Raw genomic sequence first — 24394 nt, forward strand, 5'->3', positions numbered from 1 at the left:
AATCTCTAAATCTTCATATAGATCTAAACGAAGGGTATTTTTATCTTGGATCCAAGGTTTCTCCCCGTGTGATTTTCTGACGCGCTCGAGTAACTGTAGAAATCCCCGCTTGGGCTCTCCTACCATAAAGTGATATGATCTACTACACGCTTATCTAGCTGTTTTGCTTTCTAGATCAATAATAAAAATAATACTGTCACAATTATTTTTCTAATCAATGTCCAATTAAAAATTAACACAGATGATTCAAGGTTATTCTGGACAAACATATAATTCGGTTGTCCTCAATTTGAGACTCGACCAATCCGTGTATTCGAAGACGAAACTATCCGTGTATTTTGTAGTGCTGTGAACATTATCTGAAACATTTTGATACATAAGTTTTGTTCAACACAAAATTATTATTAACACAAAATAAGACTATTTTTAAGATGGTCTAACAAAAAGGTAGGTCATGTTAAACCACTTATATTCTAGAGTAGAGCCAAAATAACTCAAATGAATCTATTAGGGGAGTGCATATAGATTTTCACTTCGGAAAAAATCAAACAAGATAGAACTTTTTGTAATTTCATTAAGAAATGTTTAATAAACAACATATCAAAAAGTTCTACTCGAGAAATGGGTGTTTCATTTTTTATTAAACGAATGAACTACGGAATTAGATGTTTTTTTAAATAACTCCGAAAATATAAATTTTAGAAAAAACTGACCTGACCATTGAAAAATTCAGAAAAATCTACAAAAAAACCTTGTATAAAGAATTTTCTAAAATTAAATCGGTATCTTCTATAATTTTTTAATTATAACGCTAAAGTCACCCTTCTCACAAACATTGGCGCACTGTAAACTAGCGTACGGCGAAGTGCACGGTTGAGTTATTTTAATGCAATTCTTTAACTAATGGATCAAATGAAATTTGATAAATTGAACATGAAAGAAGAATAATTAAGCTATCCTATGGTTATAATAGAAAGAAATAAAATGTATGGGTATAAGTACGGTGTGGGCGGAAAAACAGCCTCACATGAATTTTGTTTAAAAATGATTTAAAAATGTGTAACTAATACATTTTTTTTTATAAAACTCTCAATTTTGCACAACTTACCTTTAAAGGACCTTACTAAATGATGTTTTATTAAAAAAAAATCTCAAAAATTTAATTCAAATGATATGACGTCTCAAAAAATGTAATTTTTGAAATCTTCGTAGTTTTATAGAATTACCATCAATTTAAGACGGTATTACACAAGTTTGAACAGATCTATTACAGCTTTATAAGTGCTTTTTTAAAGCTTATGATGTAATCTTTAAAATGCACTAAATTATTTTACTTTAGAAATGAAATAAACTATTTCTTTTTAAGAATACTAAGAAAGATAACAAAAATGTAATACAAAAACCGAAAATTACCAGCTAAAAAAATGTTTATACAAAGTGATCAAAACCTTTTTCTGTAAAACTTACAAGTTTTTTATTATTACTTAGAAAATAAATGCTCAGCAAAACAACTTTTTTTAGCTCTTATACAGTATGTCTGCGTAACTTGGAACCTATTTATAACTTTTTTATTATCAGTTTTACGAAAAAAAGTTATTCCTTATAAAATGCTCTGCATCGTATATAATCTAAGATGCAATAAAATATCAAATTTATTTAATGTTATACGAGGTATGTCAGAAAATATGAATTTCACTCAAGAGTAAAGTACCTTTACATTTCACAATATCGAAAATTGTTATTAAGAAAAGTTGTTTGCAATTAAAAAATCTGTTTTAGTGTTCAATTACATCCTTCTAATTAAAATATTGTGAATAATAAAGGCACTTAACTCTTAAAAAAATTCATATTTTTTACATACCTCGTATAAAATTAAAAAAGTTTGATATCTTATGGTTGTATCTTAGATTTTATTTTTTAAGAATAACTTTTTTTCGCAAAAGTAATAATAAAATAGTTATCATAATTGTAATAAAATGAAGATGAGTATTCTTAATTTGAGAAAACATTAAATTTTTTTTCGATTAGAATGATGTAATTGTATATTTAGACATAGTTTCTAATTTCAAACAACTTTTCATAATAGCAGTTTTTGATATTCTGGAATATAAAAGTATTTCACTCTTTAACGAAATTCATATTTTTGACATAACTCGTATAAAATTGATAAAATTTGATATCTGATGGTTCAGGTTTAGATTTTTGACTATCCAGAGCATTTTATTAAGAATAACTTTTTTTCGTAAAATTGATAATAAAAAAGTTTTCCATTTGGTTCCTAGCTACGCAGACACACTGTATAAGACCTTCTTTATAAGAATTTTCAAATTGCAATGCCATATTCGGATTCAGCATAATCAAAAACAAAATAGAAACATATTTGATCAAAGTAAAATGATGAATTTAACGATGTTTTTAAAATTATTTATACAAAACAATTGTTATTGTTTAAACAATCAATAAACAATTAGCGGTCAAATCTGCGAGTAGAACTTTTTACTTTAACATGTATATAAACTAACAAAAAAAGTTTTAGAAAAATATAAGCTTGGTTGAATTTTTCCGAATCAATGCATGTTTTCGTTCTAATTATACTGCCCTATATAATCTTTTCAGAATCCCGGTAGAGTAAAAAATCAAAATTTTAAGAAAATTTTTAGCATGGCTGGCTGAAACAAGATATGTATTTTTACAGTCTGCCGCTAAAAATATTGTGCATTTAATACTTTTACGTGTGTTCACTGGTAATGAGGAAATAAATAGCTGATGCTTATTAACAATACTGGATTCTCACTTTCATCTAAAAACTCTTGTTTCTGTCTGTTGGTGACTTAAAGATTACTAATTTCTTTCAATAAGTATTTGCTAGTATTATAGTTCAATTTGACAGGAATGATAACTACCGTTATCCATTACTACAATCGACTCTTTTGACAACAGGTCTATCAGCTGCTAAGAATATTTTTTAAAAATATTACCTTCCAAATATTTTTTGTCACTTCCAATACGTGTCATTATTATTATTAGACGTCGTCCCTTACCTGAAGAAACCTTTAATCCTGTAGATAGTCCATCCAAAAGAGACTGTCGTCAAGATTGAACTTTTGTGTTCTGCCACATTATACCCACTGTTGTGTCTAAATAAGCTATTTATACACTATAACTGGAAGAAGTGTTCAAAGACATTAACTGGGCAGAAAAAGAATACATATTTCCTAATGGAAGAAAACTTCAGTCATTTGAGATATGATGACGACATTGTAATATTTGCTACATTTTTCGAAAAATTACAGACCATGATGACGCAATTATTGCAAACTTCGGAAAAAAATAGGTCTTAAGATTAACTTGGAAAAAACAAAAATAATGACGAACACAACGAACATTGGAAAGATAACGTTGAACCACATAAATTTAGAAACAGTAAGCGAATACATATACCTGACAGATAATGAAAGTCAACAAAGAAAATCAAACTGCCGAAATTTATGCCGAAGGATATGGAAAACTGAGTTGGATTTTGAAAAACACTAGACACAGATCACTATGAATGTAAGCTCGAGGGTATGTTTTAGTAGATTTCCTTAAGGTTTTCCTTAAGGTTGTGGTCAATCAAAATGAAGTCAATTTGATTCTCGACAATTCTGTGCTCTCTGTCTGCAGGTGACTTCTAAGTGTATAGCATTCCATGAGGTTGTTCTCTACGTGGAATTGTACCAGTCTATCTTCCGTATTGCGTCTGGTACGGAAAGATTATACTCCTATTTTGTCTCCTTTAAAATTATTGCTCATCTTAACATTATATGCTTAGAAATGTTCAAATTCAAAATCAAAGTCAGACTATACATACCTGCCATCTACTCATCTGCTTATATTTATAACGTCGTCCTAATCTGTAAACTGTGTAACTCCATAATTCTCTCAAAATGAGTTATTACTGCCATATGTTTCAAAAATTCCATACTTATCGTTTAAAAAGGACGCACGTGCATATTATTACCAGATGAATAAATAGCGGCCTCTTCGTATACACCGTATCTCCCTTGTAGCCAAATTTAATACGAAAAATACGTAACTCTCTAGTTTTTAATACCATACGACTGACCTATCACTGTTAGTTCAGGGTAATAAGGTTTTTTCCGTGACACTTGAACAGCCAGGGTACTGAAGCGTTTTTTCGACAGGTAATACCTATAAGAGCAAATTGTAACTATTCCCTGCGTAGGATCTGGCGGTCATTTTTATTTATAAACAATTAAGTGTCAAAAAATGGCATTTTTCACTTTTTTTTCAAATCAATGGAAAACAGGAAAACTTATGGTTTTTTAGTACAAATATCTTCGAGATTATGGAAAAAGCTTTAAAATGACGTTTTACAAAGTTTGATATACACTCATTTATTGTTAATATAATTGCGAAAAAAGGTCGGAATTGCAAAAAAAAAATATTTTCGCAATTACTGTTGTAAAAATTAGTGTACAGCTTTGAAATTTTTGTCAAATAAGGGTTCTTTGGTGCTTAATATGTGATAAAAATTTCAAAACGATTCATTCAATTGTTTAAATTTTATTCAAATTGTTTATCCCAGAGAGCATTTTTTTGCAATAACATAAGTCAGAAGAAAATAACGTTAGAACCATTCCACAGGTGTCAAATGAAAGAGCATGAGCTATATTTTCAACTTGGTTTAGAAAAGTGAATAATAAATGCATTTATTAGTAATAAATAATTATGCAAAAGTATCGTAAATCTTTCCTTATAAACTTTTTATTTTGTTATATAAGAAATTATACATATTTACTACAATTTTTTATCAATTATGATATAGATAACATTACTTGGTAGTTGTGCACTTAAATCAGAGTAAAAAAGTTAATTTTTTGGAAAAAGTTATTCAAAAATTTTATAATGAAAAATTGACGATACTTTGCATAATTATTTATTATTAATAAATGCATTTTTATTCACTTTTTTAAACCATGTTGAAAATGTAGCTCATGCTCTTTCATTTAACACCTGTGGAATGGTTCTAAGGTAATTTTTTTCTGACTTATGTTATTGCAAAAAAAATGCTCTTTGGGATAAGCAATTTAAATGAAATTTAAACAATTGAATGAATCGCTTTGAAATTTTTATCAAATATTAAGCACCAAAGAACCCTCATTTGCCAAAAATTTCAAAGCTGTACACTAATTTTTACAACAGTTATCGAGAAAATTTTTTTTTTGCAATTCTGACCTTTTTTCGCAATTATATTAACAATAAATGCGTATATCAAACGTTGTAATACGTCATTTTAAAGCTTTTTTCATAATCTCAAAGTTATTTGTTCTAAAAAAATCATAAGCTTCACTATGGTAGGGGAGCAAAGTATGCTAAATGTGTAGTCACTCGAGCGTTATGGGGACCTATTGGGTTGTGAAGAGTAGGTCCTAAAACCAAAAAAAGTTAAGAAAAATTTTCCATTTTAGTGGGCGCTTGCCATTTTTTAATTTAATTTTCCATTTCCAATAATCGTTTTTTCCGATTATAACGCCATCTATCCATAATTCGAAAAAATGTTTCGAATAAAAGTTACTTATTTTTACGTAAGTAATCCAAATCTGCAATAAAAAATGGGGCTTCTATTTAAGATTTTAAAGTAACCCCCCACCCCACGTCCTTGGGGAGTCGTGTTTGGTGCCATTCGATAGATTTTTTAAAAGTATCGAATAAGTGTATTTTACAGTTTTTCGATCTGATGTTCATTTCGCGAAATATCGCGGGATTCGTATTTAAAATATAAAATTTACCCCCCACCCCTCTCCGTGGGAAGTCGTGTTTGGTATCATTCGATAGATTTTTAAAATATATTGAGAACATATTGTTTAGTTTTTCGATCTGTCACTTATTTCGCGACATATTCGCTTATTTCTTGTGAAACTTTGGGACTCACCCATTTCCTTACCCCCTGCTCAAATCGTCAGATTTTTGAAATATACACTCTTTTGCATGTACTTAACTTACCTTATCTTAATCTGACAATTTCGAGTATTTTTAAGGATAGATTTTTTTTTCGGCCCCCCCTTAACGAACTCCCCTGTGTTAAGAGCCAATATATGGTAGAGGTTCATCTGCAGGGTACCAGGTTTCTCCCATATGCTAATCTGACGCGCTCGAGTAACTGCAAAAATCCCCGCTTGGGCTCCCCTACCACTATTTTCCGTTGATTTGAAAAAAAAGGGAAAATGCCATTTTTTGACAGTTAATTGTTTATAAATAAAAATGGCCGCCAGATCCTACGCAGGAAATAGTTATAATTTGTTCCTATAGGTATTACCTGTCGAAAAAACGCTTCAGTACCCTGGCTGCTGAAGTGTCACGAACAGGGTATATTTTTGTCTTATTACCCTGGCCTATGTTGCGAAAGTGATATGTTCAAGAAAAAGTTGGTAGTAAGTCATATTAAATACTTATCAAACACTATACAAATGTTAGCGATGTTGATATGTGCATCTATAAAATATTTCCGTTTTACCATCCTATCTTTTAAAATGGGACATACGTAATATTCGCATTAGTCATATTTAGAGATATATTTTTTTGTGTCTCCTTCAAAATTTGGATAAACGGAGGTACGCAGTTTACAGATTAGGTAGCCGATAAGCGAAAAAAGAATGTGTGTGTACTTTGTACGCACGTAAGAAGTTATACATCTATTATTAGTTCAGAGAAATAAGGGAAAAAAATATCCTGTTGGTAACACAACCCTCTCCAGGCCCTCTCAAATTTTTTGAGTAGTATGGACATCTATATTAATAACCTATATGTTTCCTGCAGCCGATTTTGATGATAAACATAGTTATAAACAAATGAAGATCAAAAAACGGTAAATTTTCGCTTTTTTCGTCTATAATAAAAAAGTTAAGTATTTTAGACAAATTTGAGAGTGAGAAAATCTATCCTTATTGGTTGTTTAGAAAATTGCAAAATAAATCATAAATTTTGAGTTTTTATAAATATTCATAACTTATGTAAAAATTTACTTAGAACGTTCTTATTACACGGAATGCTGAGACTTCTGGTGCTTAAATCATACCCTAAATTTCAAAGTAATTGGTCAAATAGTTTAAAAGGTATTTAATTTGTTTTTCCCAAATTAATTTTTTTGCAACGCTCTAAGTCAGAAAATGATGAAGTTACACTAATACTTTGGATAGTTTATGAAAGAAGAAGATTTTTACTATTAATTTAATTAAAAAAATGACAAAAATTGATTCTAAATACTGCAAAATTATTTTGCAAAAACATGTGAATTAAAAAAAGAGGGGCCTAACTTCGTCCCTAATTGTCCTAGGACAATTGTTTTCCTTTCTAAATTTGTATAAAAATTCAGTCTTTCCAAATATGAAAAAATAATTTTTCTACGGGTAACGGTTAAAAAGTTATTCTAATTGTTTATAGGTAAGCAAAAAATCGACGTGTTTTTGAAAAATAATTTTACACTGTTTAAAATTACTTTTTGTCATTTTTTTTAATTAAGTCAATAGAGTAAATGTTCTTCTTCCATAAACTGTCAGAAGTCTTACTGTAACCTCATAATTTTCTGACTTATAGTGTTGCAAAAAAAATGAATTTGGGATAAACAAATTTAATAACTATTAAACTATTTGACTAATTGCTTTGAAATTTAGAATATAATTTAAGCACCAGAAGTCTCAGCAATTCGTGTAATAAGAAGGTTCTAAGTTCATTTTTACATAAGTTATGAATATTTATAAAAACTCAAAATTTATGATTTATTTTGCAATTTTGCAATTTTCTAAGCAATCAATAAGGATAGACATAGTCAGCGAACGCCATATTGAAATTTTTTAGACGATTTATGAGTTTCTTACTCTCAAATTTGTTTAAAATGCTTAACTTTTTGGTTATAGACAAAAAAAGCGAAAATTTACCGTTTTTTGATCTTCATTTATTTATAACTATGAATATCATCAAAATCGGCTGCAGGAAACATAAAGGTTATTAATATAGATGTCAATACTACTCAATAAATTTGGTTTCGGCCTGGAGGGGGATGTGTCACGAGAAAAATCTTATTTCTCTAGACTTAACTAGACTATATATGATTTCAACGAAATCAATATACTTTAAAAAGTTTATTTATATTTTATTTAAATATTAAACTAATTTTAATACTTACTACTTTGAAATTTTTTTTATTAAAGCAATACCAAAAATGAAAAAAATAAAAGAATAAAACACACGCAAACACATTGAAAAATGAAAGAAAGAAATTATTTCTAAACAATAATTGTTGACAAAAATTTAAACTAAATACGTATTGTCCAAAAAAACATAATAAACATATTTACAACCATAATATGTATAAAAAAAATAAAAAAAAAATAAAAAAATACATAAAAATTTGCATTGAGGATTGAACCTGCGTCTATCAGGTTGTTAGATTTCGAACTGACCGCACGCAGAATTTAGCTACCGATACATATGAATGATGTGGGAAGATATAGCAACTAAAGGTTTTAACTTTTTTGACAGTTGCTTATTCTCTTAGTAGTTTAATCAAATAAATTTGATTCTTGTGGAATTAAAATATTAAAATACAACAAAATATAGACTAAAAAAGCGATATATTAGATGAAGATTGGTAGAAATTTTGCTGGTAATCAAATTATGTAAATCAAAGCATTACCTACTAGCTAGGTAGGTACATTTTCCAAATAGGTAGGTACCTATGTAATTTTTTATTGCTATACTGATTACAATAATTACGTACCTGTTGCTTTTAAAAACTATTTTAAAAAGTCACTACAATTATAAACGTGCTTCTTGTCCCTGTCCTCATAACAATAAAAACTAATATACACACACTTTGTTTACCCATAACCATTGACGTATTAATAAAATAACCGACATATTGACATTCAGTCAACACAATTCTTGACAGGTCATTGTAATTACCCAATCAGAGCACGTATAACGTTTCAGCTGCGCCCAGGACCAAGACTTTTGATGAATTCGCGCACATATAAATTTACTCCCAACGCGCCTAAAGAAGTATACACTCAAAAAAATTTAGTTCGTAATATTGATTAACAGTGGTTACTGAATAGTATTTCGTTGTCACAACAATTTAATTTGTTGTTTCAACGAACTTTGAGATATTGACGAATTTATTTGGTTATTGTCACAATTATTGAATAATAATTGTGAGAATAACTGGAGTACATTAATCAATAACACTCAATTTATTCAGCCCATACCTTAGTTTCGTATATTTAATAAATACTGTTAATTCTGACAGCAACTCACGTTCTTGATTTCGTAGATGACAAGCAATTACCTTGGTTTATCGTGACAACGTACAGATTTCATTAAAACAATGTACAAATGTTGTTAATATAGAGTAATATATGATTATTGAATAGATGTAAATTGATTGTTGTGACAACGAATGCATTAATCAATCTACTACTGCATTTAATACCCATAATCAATGCGTTCATTGTGACAATAATCGTAGTTGTTGAGACAATAAATGTTTTGCTTGACCATTTGAAAGTTAACGGCTTTTCCTTATCGTGATACCCCTAGCTTCTCTGTGTTACCGAAGTGCCGAATAATAATTGCATTTCGTTTTCAAGTGTAGTCCGTAGTAGAAGGAAGTTTGTGTGTGTCTATTATTGTGAAATTTCGGTCGAATTCTTTTTAAATGTATTAATGTTTTTCGAATCCTGAGAAAACTAATTATTATTTTTGAAAATTTAAATGCAAAATAAAATATTACAGTACTATCGAGAGTCTGAAGTCCCTGAGAACCTCTATAATGATTATTTTAACCTTCGGGGTACGAAGACTGGGTCAAGCGTGACCCGAAATTCAGTTATTTCTGAATATTTTATGAAATAATTTTTTTACAAATCCGATTGATCGTAAGTTCTCCTTATTTGTTTCAATCTATTTTTTCGTATATAATTCGTGAACATGCAAATTGCAGTTTTTCCTCTACGTAACATCTATGATGCCGGGTCAGTCCTGAGCCGGTCTTCGGATTTTGAAGAATATTTTCAATATGTTTGTAGGTACACGTAAATCGCAGCCGTCTCTGTTTACGGGTATACGTACAGTGGAACCCCGATAAGTCGGCCTCCGATAACCCGGAAGTCCGGCTAACCCGAACCGATTTTCATCAGACAAAACAAACATTTTTTCACTTTGACTAAGTTTTTTACCAAGAAATAAACAATACTGTATACAACTTTACGTAATTTAGATGTATTGTGCATATTTTATGTATTTCATGTTTTTGCAATTATAATGGAGTTTATCTGTAAGTATAGCGTGTTTTATTAATTTTTACCATATTCTCCGGCTAACTCGGATTTTCGATAACTCGGATCGGCCGCAGTCTCGATTAATCCGACCTATCGAGCTTCCACTGTATTCAAATATATGGCCGGAGCAAATTTACCTATGCCCGTTTTCTGTAAGGTATTAAAATCTGGCCGCCGGAGCGAACTAGTATATGCCCATGGGTAACCACCTTAAAAAATTTAAATACAATAATTTAGGATTTTGTTTGTTTTTTGTTGAATTAAAGATAATGTTTAATAATACTGACTATTTAAAACATCCTTGTATAAAAAAATGAGAATGGGTCACGCTTGACCCATCATCGTAATCTAAGTAAGTCAAATAATCTCCGTACTCAGAAGGTTAATAAGTCACAGGGGTGAAAAACAGAAAATTTAGTATGATTTTTAATTTCAAATAGGCATACCATTCAACAGAAACTTTTTGTTTATTCTAAGGGACTTTCTGCCCTCGGTAATAATGTAATATTTTATTCTGCGTTTAAATTTTTCAAAAATACTTATTAGTTTTCTCAGAATTACAAAAAAATAAATGCGTTTAACCCGCCGTTACACGCGCTATGAGGGAATCCCTCACCATATTTGTTTATAACCAATGAAATTATGTAAACTAATACGACAACCTTAAGCACCCAGGAATGCCTTTATGCCGTTCATGAGAGGGTATGAAAAAGTTATAGAATATATCAGGCGGTCAGTGTGCTGTGTGATAGTTGAAAGAAAAGATATCACTCTTCAAGTGAGGGAATTCCTCACTGCGCGTGCAATCACAGTGAAATCACGTTTCTATTATCTCAAAGAAACTTTGCAGGTTTTTATTTAATATTTAGGTAGGTTTAATTAAAATATTATTGTTTGAATTAGGTTAGGAACAGTGGCACACCGAGGGGGGTTTGGGGATTAAAATCCCACCCAGAGCATATAGAAATATATATAAAAGAAAGTAGGAAAATGTAACTTGTCTTTCACAAATAATACAAAAAACTTTCGGTGACCTTCCCCCCAGAGGAAAATTCTAGGTGCGCCACTGGTTAAGAACCCATTTTTAAATTTACCTATTCTAATTGGGAAATAAGCCACAATTTAACTTGAAAAATTGATTTTATTGACGTTTCGAATTCCACCTCGGACGTCGTTATCAAAATACAAAATATTTATAGTTAATTACATAAATGCCACAAAGAAATAGCTTCAGAACAGTTTTTAATTTTAATTTGTATTTTTAGTAAAATGAATTCGCGTAAAGAACGTTAATTTCTTCAGTGGCTTGCTGAAATTGAAAATTAAGAAAACTTGCTTTTGATCTATATTATTTTTACTTTTGTTTTGTTAAATTAATAAAAAAAAATTGGTTTACGAGACTTTCTATAATATGTGTGTACAACCCATTTTATATTTATACACGTTGACATTCATTCTTCCTCGAAATAAGTCGAATTTATGTAGGTGAGGGCGACGCTCATACGCGTGCAACCACGTCACAATAGAAGACGCGTGTAACGGCGGGTTAAAAGGAATTCGATCGAAATTTTGCACCTGCTCTCTCAAAAAGGATTAAAGTGTTATACATTTTTGGAATTACTATTTCAAACGCTTTTAAATAAGCTGTCACATGACGTACTTTCCCATTAAAAAAAATCAAAGTTACGCCGCGCCTGTCACCTGAAGAGTTCGAAACATTGATGTTATAATATACTTTGATTATTTTAAAAATCGACCTCTCCGAGCGTTTTGCTTATGTGCTAAACATAAATAAGTTAATAAGGGGGTGGGTGGAGTGTAACACGTATTCCAGTACACTGTATAAGTGAAATCATATGAAAAATCACACAGTGTAAAGTCCTTTAGGTTAAGGACAAAAAAGGCGGATTTAAAAAATTATTATTAATCAATTAATATCATACATTGGGCCATTGCATTCAGTAATTATTAATATAAAATACGTTCATAGTAGGAATGAACAAAACTGATTGTAAGAATGAATAGAATTTCTTGTAAGAAAAACCTTATTTATTGTGGGAATGAACGGAATTAATTGTAACAATAAACGGAAATAATTGTAGAAATAAACGAAATACGTTAGGAGAAATAACACTGTTATTGACACAACGAATAGTCTTCGTCGGCCAATTAACGACGTTGTTGTTTCAGTAAATAGTGTTCGTTGACTCAGTGAAGAGAGTTCGTAATATCAATAAATAGTGTTCGTTGACTCAGTGAACAGAGTTCGTAATACCAATAAAGTGATATTATGGTATACATAATGAATGTTCATCCATTCAATAAACGTAATACATTGGCTCAACGAACGAAAATAATGAATTGATGAACATCGCTTTGTTGTCCCAATAAAACCAAGAATTGGTCAAATTTTAAGTATTGCGTTTGTTGTCTGAATTAACATTTTTATTGATATTACGTACCCTTTTCCTTGAGTGTAACTTCAAAAAAATTTTAATAAATATTATTTTATTTTTTTTGCACCAGTCAAGTGGGCATGGGATATCTATTTTCTATTTTTTTATTAGTTAGGTATGTATACCACAACAACAAAAAATGATAATAAGGATTGTTTTTATTTTCAGGTAACTAAAAAGGATAAATTATTACCACACTAATAGATTGTTAACTAATTTTAAACTACAAGTTAATATAATTAACAATATCAAAATGGCGATGATAATGCCTGAACTGTACGCAAAATTATCAACCAACAATGTAAACATTACAAAAACTCTTCTAAAGAAATACAAACATTTATTAAATTTCAAAAAGAATCCATCAATCCTGGAATTCGGCTTCGCTAGTGGCGAGAATTCAAAACAGACTCTACAGCCTTATCTTCCTCATGATTATAAGGAGTTTGTAGCTGTCGATATCTCAGAACCTATGGTAGAACGAGCCCGGAAAAACAACACGCATATTCCAAGAAGCAAATTTTATTGCTTAGATACATCAGCACCAGACTTACCAGAAATGTTCCAAAATCGATTTGATAATGTATTTAGTATTATGACAATTCATTTAGTAAATAATCCAAGGTAAGTTTTAATTTAAATTAAATATTTAGTACGCAAGACAGTTCTCTTCTTGTTCTTCTTCTTCTTCTTCTTCTTCTTCTTCTTGTTCTTCTTCTTCTTCTTGTTCTTCTTCTTCTTCTTCTTCTTCTTCTTCTTCTTCTTCTTCTTCTTCTTCAAAGATCAGGCGAAACTCGTTAGTCTCTGGCACTTGGTCATATGGCCTTTGTACCATACCCTGTTTTTTCCTTAAACTCTAATAAGTTCTGCTGCCTCACTGAAGGCCAATAGTTTTATTATTGGTAGTTTTAGGAATACAGCCCATCCAGATAGATGCATGGAAGGAGCATTACGTAAGGGAACTAAATAAAGACAGAAATATCTATAAAACTGATTCACCCCAACGTATACGAGTACACGGCGAATATGTAAACGTGGAAGAAGAACAAATACGATAAGCACTTAAATCCATGAAGAACAGCAAAGCATCCGGGCCGGAGAACATACCAGCAAAACTTCTAAAACACGGAACACCAAAACTAATAATGTATCTTAAAGTGCTCTTCACAAGATACTTGAATGGGGAAGAAATCCCGAATAGTTGGAAAGAAGCATAGATTACTCCAATTCACAAAAAAGGTCCAAAAGATATTTGTGGAAACTACAGGTGTATCTCGGTCACTAGTACCTTTAGCAGGCTGTTTGGTAAAATCTTAAAAAACATGATTGAGCAAGAATACGAACCTCATGAAATTGAACAGCAAGCAGGTTTTAGAGCTGGAAGATCTTGCGTAGACTACATATTTACCCCAACACAACTTAATGAAAAGAAAGTTGCAAGAAGCCAGGAAATACATCTTTCATTTGTGGATCTCACAAAAGCATATGACACGATTCCTGTGAGAAATTTGTGGCAGTCTCTTGAACGATCTTCCTTAAATAACACGATCATCGCCGCGGTCAAACAACTATACAATAAAGCCACATCAAAAATCAAACTAAACAACACCTTATCAGAAGAATTTCCAGTAACAAAAGGATTACAACAAGGATGCTGCCTCTCCCCAGTACTATTTAAGATCTATTTAAATGAAGCACTAAAACACTGGAGAAGATCTTGTTCAGGGATGGGAATTCAACTTGACGATGATACAACATTGTATACTCTACATTTCGCGGACGACCAAGTCGTAGTAGGAGCGGATAAGGAAGATTTAGAATTCATGACAAGACGGTTATTTCAAACATATGAAAAGTGGGGCCTTTTTGTAAATAGAAACAAAACGCAATACTTATGCATCGGGACTGAAGTAGAAGATCTAATAGTTAACGAACAAGAAACAATCAAGAACTGTGAGGAATATGTATATGTATTTGGGAACAACAATCAACAAGATTGGGCGCACCGAAAAAGAGATAGAGCAAAGGATCGTGAAAGGAAAAAGGGTGATTGGATGCCTAAACCCGATGATATGGTCAAAAGAACTAACTAATCAAAGAAAACATCTTACCTTTAACTCCATCTTTAAAAGTATAGTGCTCTATGGATACGAAACATGGCAACTTACTAAATCCCTGGAACGACGCCTACTTGCATTAGAAATGGACTTCTGGAGAAGATCGGCTAGAAAATCAAGGCTTCAAAGAATACAAAATGACTAAATCAGAAATATAATGGGAGTAAAGTCAACCATCATAGACGAAATTCAAAGGAGACAGCTCATCTGGTATGGCCATGTAGAAAGAATGGAGGACGACAGACTGCCAAAACAAATTCTAAAATGGACGCCAAGGGAAAAAAGGAAGAGAGGAAGGCCGAAACAATTATGGCTAGGCAGCACTTGCCTGCAAAGGTAAAAGAGTATATGTGAAAAAAGTGAGTTTTGAGATAAATGACTTTTTGTTCTTTTATTGTGCCGTTTTGTCATTTATAAAGTTAGACAAGTGAAATTTGGAATATAAAAAAAGTATGTCATTATAATAATTATTACAACAGCAAATAGGTATAGTGTTTTCAAATGTGCTTGTAAAATGACATATACTGTTTTACCATTTTTCCAGTATACCCAAAGAGTATATACAGTCGGAAAAATGAAAGAATACCCATGGACGAACATATAAAACACTCTGTATTTTCCTGTCACCGTGTCACAAAGAAAATTGCCCAGCGCAAGTACATGTAATAATAATTATTACATGTACTTGCGCTGGCCAATTTTTTGTGTGACACGATGACAGGAAAATACAGCGTGTTTTATATGTTCGTTCATGGGTATTCTTTCATTTTTCTGACTGTAAAAGACTTTATACGTATACTAGATGACCCGGTGAACTTCGTTGCACCTTAGATAGTGTGTCATAATTAGATAATGTGTTATAATTTTGATTTTAGGTCAATAAGGAACTTGCATAAATTTGAAATTCGAAAAGAATGTTATAAATCGCAACATAAAATAATTTAAAACATGTATCAAAGATAAAAAGTTGTTTTTGTGTTCCGTTTGGCCCCTAAAAACAATTCTAAATTCAAATTATTGCAGCTAGCCTAAAACGCGTCGTGACGTCATAGGGTTGTGTGTCTAAATTCTGCACCAGCAAAGTAAACAAAATTGTATACAATTTTAATTTGATTTTAATTACTGACCCGACGAACTTCGTACCGGTGTTATTGTGAATTAAATAATGATATCTCAAAGTTCACTAAGGGCCAGTTGTTCGAACGCTAATCAAAAATGATGATTATCAAATATTTAATTACAATTATATTTTATTAAGCGTACTTCTGACAGATGTCACATTTTGAGGTTATGTTGACATTGTTGACTGATTTATTTTATTATTTTGGTTTTAATCTAAAATAAACCATAATTAACTCTTTCTGATGTTAATTTCTTGTTTTTACTTACAAATCAATAATAATAATAAGCAATTTTTAATAATTTAACAGCTGCGGCTATATATTATTTACTGTTTTACCTACAACCAATGAATGATTAGTGTTTTACATGTATTTTTGATGTCTAGATTTGATTCCCATCAAGAAAATTGATTACTATAAACTGATTGATTATAATCAACTTCTGATTAGCGTTCGAACAACCGGCCCTAAGTAAATTAACAGAAAATCTAAAAAATAATGTATGACAAAAATTTGCATCAATGTAATGCTTTTTTATAAACAATACTCTATTCTTGGTGCAAAATAAATAACGATGACGGTTTCCCTACGCGCAAAAACTTTCCGTGTGCCAAACCTGAAAACTCGTTACTTTTTAAACGAAGTTATTCTTGCAATTTTCTAACGGTAAGTCCGTTGGAATCATTAGTATAACCGGGATCAGGACATCATTTTCTTTGTATATTTCCAAACCATCTCTCTTATCAATTAAAACACATATTCTTCTACTTTTAAGTCGGCAAAACAGTAATTTGCATTGAGACATATTAAAAATATAACATTTTATTGATATGACCAAACCATCTCTCAAATGAAATCAAATACGTCATACTCTTTCACTCATGAATTGAAACACACATTTTTCCACTTTTAGGTAGGCCAAATAGTGAGTAGTATTGAGAAATATTAAACATATATACTTAACTTTCTTTTGATATGACCAAACCATCTCCCTCATAAATTACAAACACATATTGTTCCACTTTTAATTCGGTAAATCAGTAATTTGCATTGAGAAATATTAAACATAATTTTATAACTTTCTTTTAATCTGTCCAAACCATCTCACCCACGAATTCAAACACATATTCTTCCCCTTTAAGCCGGCAAAATACTGATTTGCATTGAGAAATATTAAACATAATATCTTATATATTCGAAAACAATGTTATATAGTATATAACATTCTTTTCATATGACCAAACCATCTCGCTCATGAATAAACAAACCCATATTCTTCCATTTTTTCAGCAAAACAGTAACTTGTATTGAGAAATATTAAACAAATTTGTATAAAATTATTTTGATATGTCCAAACCATCTCTCTTACAAATTAAAACACATATTCTTCCATTTTGAATAGGCAACACAGTGAGTAGCATTGAGAGATATGAAACATATATAACATTCCTTTGATATGACCACACCTTCTCTCTCAGGAATTCAAAAACATACTGTTGCACCCATAGAGCACTGCATGACTCAGTGCGCTTTTAACTCGCCCCCATCAAATATTAAATGTAAAATAATTTTTTTTTTAATTAATACCTTAAAATTCTAAATATTAATTAATTATGACAATAACAAAAAATATTATCGATCATTTAAGACACGCAATAGTGTTCACGATATTTTTCGTTTGTTCATCTAGTTAACATGAATAAACTGGATGGTTTGCCCAGGCGAAAGCAAGTTTTTTTGAAAATTTCTTAAAATTAAAAAATTCATATTTTATCCAATTTGAGTCCAAAAGTTAATCTGCTGCACTTTTCTATTATAAAATTTCCCGTTGTTTCTTCTTCTGTGCTCAGAATTTTTCTACGACTTACGGTTCGCGCTAAAGCACGGTATAACGCAGTTCGGAAACGGACTGCGCTAGAGAAGTAAAAATAGCACCGTTTTGTTCGCAGTCCAGCAGGGAGTCCACCTGCCAAATTTCATGAAAATCGGTCAAGCGGTTTCGGAGGAGTACGGTAACAAAGCCTGCGAATTAGAATTTTATATATATATAGATGTTAAACCACGAAATTTAAAAAAAAAATAACGGTAAAAGATAGAAAAGTGAAAATTTAGGATTGTATGTATCTTTTGCTTCTGAATCATATGGAATTAAGAAAAATCGGTTTGTCGAAAAATAAAAAAAAAATTTAGGGGGGGCAAAGCCCCCTTATAACGTACGGCTATGAAATATAGATAACAACCTACTCCCTGTCCGGTCGAGTCCACCTGCCAAATTTCATGAAAATCGGTCAAGCGGTTTCGGAGGAGTACGGTAACAAAGCCTGCGAATTAGAATTTTATATATATAGATGTTAAAACACGAAATTTTTTTAAAAAAGTAACGGTTAAAGATAGAAAAGTGAAAATTTAGGATTATATGTATCTTTTGCTTGTGAATCATATACAATTAAGAAAAATCGGTTTGTCGAAAAATAAAAAAAAAATTTAGGGGGGGGCAAAGCCCCCTTATAACGTACGGCTATGAAATATAGATAACAACCTACTCCCTGTCCGGTCGAGTCCACCTGCCAAATTTCATGAAAATCGGTCAAGCGGTTTCGGAGGAGTACGGTAACAAAGCCTGCGAATTAGAATTTTATATATATAGATGTTAAACCACGAAATTTTTTTAAAAAAATAACGGTTAAAGATAGAAAAGTGAAAATTTAGGATTATATGTATCTTTTGCTTGTGAATCATATACAATTAAGAAAAATCGGTTTGTCGAAAAATAAAAAAAAATTTAGGGGGGGCAAAGCCCCCTTATATCGTACGGCTATGAAATATAGATAACAACCTACTCCCTGTCCGGTCGAGTCCACCTGCCAAATTTCATGAAAATCGGTCAAGCGGTTTCGGAGGAGTACGGTAACAAAGCCTGCGAATTAGAATTTTATATATATAGATACCGTCGGGGGAGATAAAAATTCCCATTGGTCATACTATGGTAAAAGAGTATATGAAATGTTTATACTATTTTACCGTTTGAATTGGAACACCGTTTTTATGAAATATGTTACCGTAAAACAGCATATACCACATATATCCTGTTTTACCAGTAGAGTTTCAAAAAATCGATATAACATAATACCAGGGATAAGCAGTGTATGACGATGTATACTATTCTGCCTTTGTAGAGTTTGTCGAATATACTGTTTACCATAGCAAAGACGCAAGTACACGTACTCATATACTGTTTTACCAGTGTCACATTTTGAAAACTAAATGAGATAGAAATAAACTAAAAATTGCATAAGAAAGAGCGGAAAAAATAACCCAGTTTCGGCGGCAAATTCAAAAATCTATTTTTTTCACATATACTGTTTTACCTTGGCAGGCAAGAGCATTCAGAAGGCAATATCGGAAAGGAATCTTCACCCTGGCGAATGGAACGACCGACGAGGCTGGAAACTGGAAGGCGAAGAACGCTATAAATAAACGGGATAATAATATTAATAATAATAGTTTTAGGATCTTTTCTGGTTCAAACCTCAGTTGACCAGTGAATTCCGGCCTTACATCACTTAGCAGCCTGCAATGGCAGAGTATGTGTTTGGCAGTATCTTCTTCCCTTTCGCACTTTCTGCACCATGGTTCATTCACCTTACATAGTTTGTTCAGGTGGTTTCTTAAACGGCAGTATATAGTCACCATTTCAGTGACAGTTTCGATCTCTTGTCTATTGAGGTTCATTAAACGGTTCGAGAGTTTGTTATCAATAATCTTGATTATTTTTTTAGTCCGGATTTGCCCTTGAGTGTCTCTCCATTTCTTTTGAGGATTGCTTATCAGAGGCAAGACAATTAAGATTTAATTTCAATACAGAGCACCACCATTCGCATATACGTACTACATATACTACATCCTTATGGTCTGTTTTTATACTGGACGGTTTTTTTGCTGCACTGTTTTTTTGCCGGACCCCCACGTAAAAACACTCTTACCGAACCTAAATATAAACAACATGTATAAAAACCATCCGACAAAAAACCGTCCGACAAAAATGTCAGACAAACAACGTCTGACAAAAAACAGTCCGACAAAAACTGTCCGACAAAAAACCGTCCCGCAAAAAAATATCCGACAAAAAACTGTCCGACAAAAAACTGTCCGACAAAAAACTGTCCGACAAAAAACTGTCCGACAAAAACCATCCGACAAAAAATGGACGGCAAAAAACCGTCCGACAAAAACTGTCCGACAAAATACCGTCCGACAAAAAACGGTCCGACAAAAACACTCCTACAAAAAACCATAAGGCGAAAATCCGTCCCACAAAAAACTGTCCGACACAAAATAGGAATCCTCAGAGCGAACTTGCGGTAAGCTCTAAAGCTAAGGTAAACAAGGCATGATATTTCCACTCCCAAAACACAAACGAATTAAATTCATTGAATCAAAATGCATGATTGAATACAGCGTTGGACGAAAACGTTTTACATTAAAATAAAAATTACTGGTCTCTTATTGAGGTGAAATTGTTCTATCTTTGACACCGTTTCAAAGATCAGCATAAATCTTACAGAAAAACGTTTTATTACATAAAATAATAAATTATTAACCAAGGAAATTTTTTAAATTTACAATTGCATATATATTTTTTAAATTGTAGACAGACATTCGCCAACACATTTAAGATGCTCAAAGATGGTGGTGAAACCTTCCAAACATTTTTTAAACACACACCGTGCGACAGTGCCTTCCTAAAATTGAGCAAACATCCCAAGTGGGGAAAGGAACAGTATAATCAAAAGAAGATGTTGAATCCTTATTATGATAAACCCGAACCTAAAGGATACATTACAGCAGATCTAAAGGCAGCTGGTTTCCAGAATATCCAAATTATGGAGGAAGATACGACATATAATTTTGAAAGTGAAGAAAGTTTAAAAGGTAGGTAAACGTATAAACGTATAGTATATACTTACCGTATAAAAAATTATTTGGACAAATTTCCACCTTCTGTTATACTGCAAACATTAAAAAACTTCTTGTATTTTTCATCATGTTCCTTGTCCGTTGTGGACGTTGGCTATCATCATAGCAATTTTAATTTTGTTTGCGGCGTTTCTGAATAACTCGATCGTTGTTAGTCCAAACCATTGGGGTAAGTTTTGAGGCCATGAGTGTCTTCTTCTTCAGGGTCCGCGTCTGCCCTCTATTTTACCATGTGTTATCAGTTGGAGTAGATATTAGTAGGGGAGGTATGCTAAATTTGCAATTACTTGAGCTTTATGTGGACCTGTTGGGTTGTGAAGATTAGGTTCTAAAACTAAAAAAAGGTGAAGTGAAGTTTTCCATAAAGTGGGGAACTTTTCATTTTTTAAATTAATTTTCCAATTCCAACAATCGTTTTTTCCGGTTATAACGCCATCTATTCATAATTCAAAAAAATGTCACAAACAAAATGACTTATTTTTACGTAACGAATCCAAATCTGCAATAAAAAAGGGGGGCTCCCATTAAAGATTTTAAAGTAGCCCCCAACACCACCTCCGTGGGGGTCCCGTTTGATGCTATTCGATAGATTTTTCAAAAATATTAAAAACGTATATTTTTCAGTTTTTCGATCTGATGTTCATTTCGCGAAATATCGCAGGGTTCGTATTTAAAATTCTAAATTTAAACCCCTCCCCGCACCGTGGGGATCGATCGTGTTTCGTATAATTCGATAGATTTTTGAAAAATATTTAACACGTATTTAACACGATCTGAAGTTGATTTCGCGAAATATTCGCTTTTTTTGTGAAACTTTGTGACACGCCCATTTCCTTCCGCCCCGCACAAATCGTCAGATTTTTTGAACGTATACTATTTTGCATATACTTAACTTACCTTATCTCAATCTGACGATTTCGAGTTTTTCTAAGGATAGATTTTTTTTTGGACCCCCTTAACGAACTCCCCTGTATTAAGAGCCAATATATGGTAGAGGTACATTTACAGGGTACAAGGTTTCTCCCCATGTGATAATCTGACGCTCTCGAGTAACTGCAAAAATCCCCACTTGGGCTCCCCTACCATATATGATATTACGGTCATAATATGACCGAGTTATTTAAGTTTCCGTTTCTTAATTGTGAAAGAGATTTCTTTTTGTTTTCCCATTCGGCGCAAACATCTACGTTAGTGAAGTGAGTCGTCCAGGATATTTTGAGGATACGTCGGTACAACCACATTTCGAATGCCTCTAGCTTCCTCATTAATGTTTCCGTTATTGTCCAGGCCTCTGCGCCATACAGCAAAACTGGAAATACATAGCATTTTAGCAGCCGTATTTTTAGTGGGAGAGATATGTCGCAAAAGAGACATGTCATTAAACAACTATGAAGATTTTTACTAAAATCAACTTTTTTGCATTTACTAAAATATTTTACAGCTTTTAGATATTAAAAATTTATGTTTCTAGGTCTCTACACGTCTGTCAACACTACATTATCTCATATTCCAGCTGATGAACTTGAGGAATATAAGGAGGACTATTGGCGAGAAATTAGAAACTTGTATACTCTATGTGAACCAGAAAATTATCCAAATCATTTAGTAAAACAAGTTACATTTTGTGTTGTTTGGGCAAAAAAAGAATAAATTTTAGTAGAATAGATAGTTTTATTTTAATTTCTTGTATTTAACGTACATCTTCGAATATTTTACCTTCTTCTTGTTCTTTTTCTTCTAATGGAGCTACAACCCTTTGTGAATCTTCGCCTGCTCAACAATGTTCTTCCATTCTGCCCTGTCAGATATTTTTCTTCGCCACTCCCTGATGTTCATGGTTTTAAGATCTCCCTCTACGCCGTCTATCTATCTTTTACGGGACTTTCTTCTTGTTCTATTTTCTTGGGGCTTTTATCTCTGGATTACTTTTGGAGCTCGATTATCTGGCATTCTTTCCAGTGACCAAGCCAGTTTAGTCTTCGTGACTTGCATATCTGTGTTCAGCATTAGTTGTTTCAGCTCTTAGTTCGTTTTAATTCTCCACGAACCATCGCTGCATTGGGCTGGTCCAAATATATTCCTTAATATTTTAAGGTGACAAAGGTTTTTAAACAAAAAACACAGCTCAAAGTGAGTGACATAAGAGTATACAGAGGAGCCGAATGTGGTAGCGATCGTCACCTACTTAAAGCAAAAATATACATATCTACGTTTAGAAATGATAACCATCAACAAAATTTGGCAACAAAAACGACGAAGAACTAACAAAATATTGATATACCACACTACAATATTAATAGCGTGGAAAATTAAAGCACACAATATTTATACAAAAGAAGATTGGATCAAGCTCTTCCTGCAGAATACGAACAAGAAACAACGGAATATCTTTCTAACGTTGGATAACATCTATACATAAGAAAGGTAATAAACAAGATCCAAATAACTACAGAGGTATTACCGTAACTAGTACACTAAGTCGACTGTACGAAGAATTCTAAAATATCTAATATGTGAAGATTACCATCCCTACGAATCAGAGGAACAGAGCGGCTTTAGGGCAGGTAGATCCACAATAGACAACATTTTCTCTATAACTCAAGTAATAGAAAAAAGGCTGTCAAGAGCCCAGGAGTTGCATTTACTCATGTTAGATCTAACGAAGGCATATGACACGGTCCCCATGAATAGACTATGGGAAGTACTAGAAACGACCAGCATAAATGTATCTATTATACAGGCACTTAAAGAACTATATAGAAACTTGACATCCAAAATTAAAAGCGGAAATAAAATATCAAAAGGTTTCCTGGTCACTAAAGGTCTAAGTCTAAGGCAAGGAAGGTGTATATCGCCAGTATTATTCAATATACACAGGGTGTAACAAAAATACAGGTCATAAATTAAATCACATATTCTGGGACCAAAAATAGTTCGATTGAACCTAACTTACCTTAGTACAAATATGCACACAAAAAACGTTACAGCCCTTTGAAGTTACAAAATGAAAATCGATTTTTTCCGATATATCGAAAATTATTAGAGATTTTTTAATGAAAATGGACATGTGGCATTCTTATGGTATGAACATCCTAAAAAGAGATTATTTTGAAATTTGTGCAGCCCATAAAAATTTTATGGGGGTTTTGTTCCCTTAAACTCCCCCAAACTTTTATGTGCGTCCCAATTAAATTATTTTTGTAGTACCATTAGTTAAACACAATGTTTTTAAAACTTTTCTGCCTCCTAGTACTTTTTCGATAAACCAATTTTAATCGAGATGCGGCTTCTTTTTTAATATGTTTACATACAAATTTTATGGGGGTTTTGTGCCTTTAAACTCTCCAAATGTTTGTGTACGTTCCAATGAAACTATTATTGCTGTA

The 24394-nt window shown here is 32.0% G+C and overlaps 1 protein-coding gene across 1 annotated transcript; it reads left to right on the forward strand.

Annotated features, from left to right (window-relative positions):
• Positions 1–282: 282 nt before the first annotated feature.
• On the forward strand, positions 283–22674 carry LOC126888387 (juvenile hormone acid O-methyltransferase-like). The gene is made up of 4 exons (XM_050656592.1): positions 283–447; positions 12962–13417; positions 20683–20963; positions 22480–22674. The coding sequence occupies exons 2-4, from the start codon at positions 13047–13049 to the stop codon at positions 22656–22658; spliced, it is 831 nt and encodes a 276-aa protein (XP_050512549.1). The 5' UTR covers positions 283–447; positions 12962–13046; the 3' UTR covers positions 22659–22674.
• The last annotated feature ends 1720 nt before the right edge of the window (positions 22675–24394 follow it).

This window comes from Diabrotica virgifera, chromosome 7, assembly GCF_917563875.1.
Source record: "Diabrotica virgifera virgifera chromosome 7, PGI_DIABVI_V3a".
Taxonomy (NCBI): Eukaryota; Metazoa; Arthropoda; class Insecta; order Coleoptera; family Chrysomelidae; genus Diabrotica; species Diabrotica virgifera.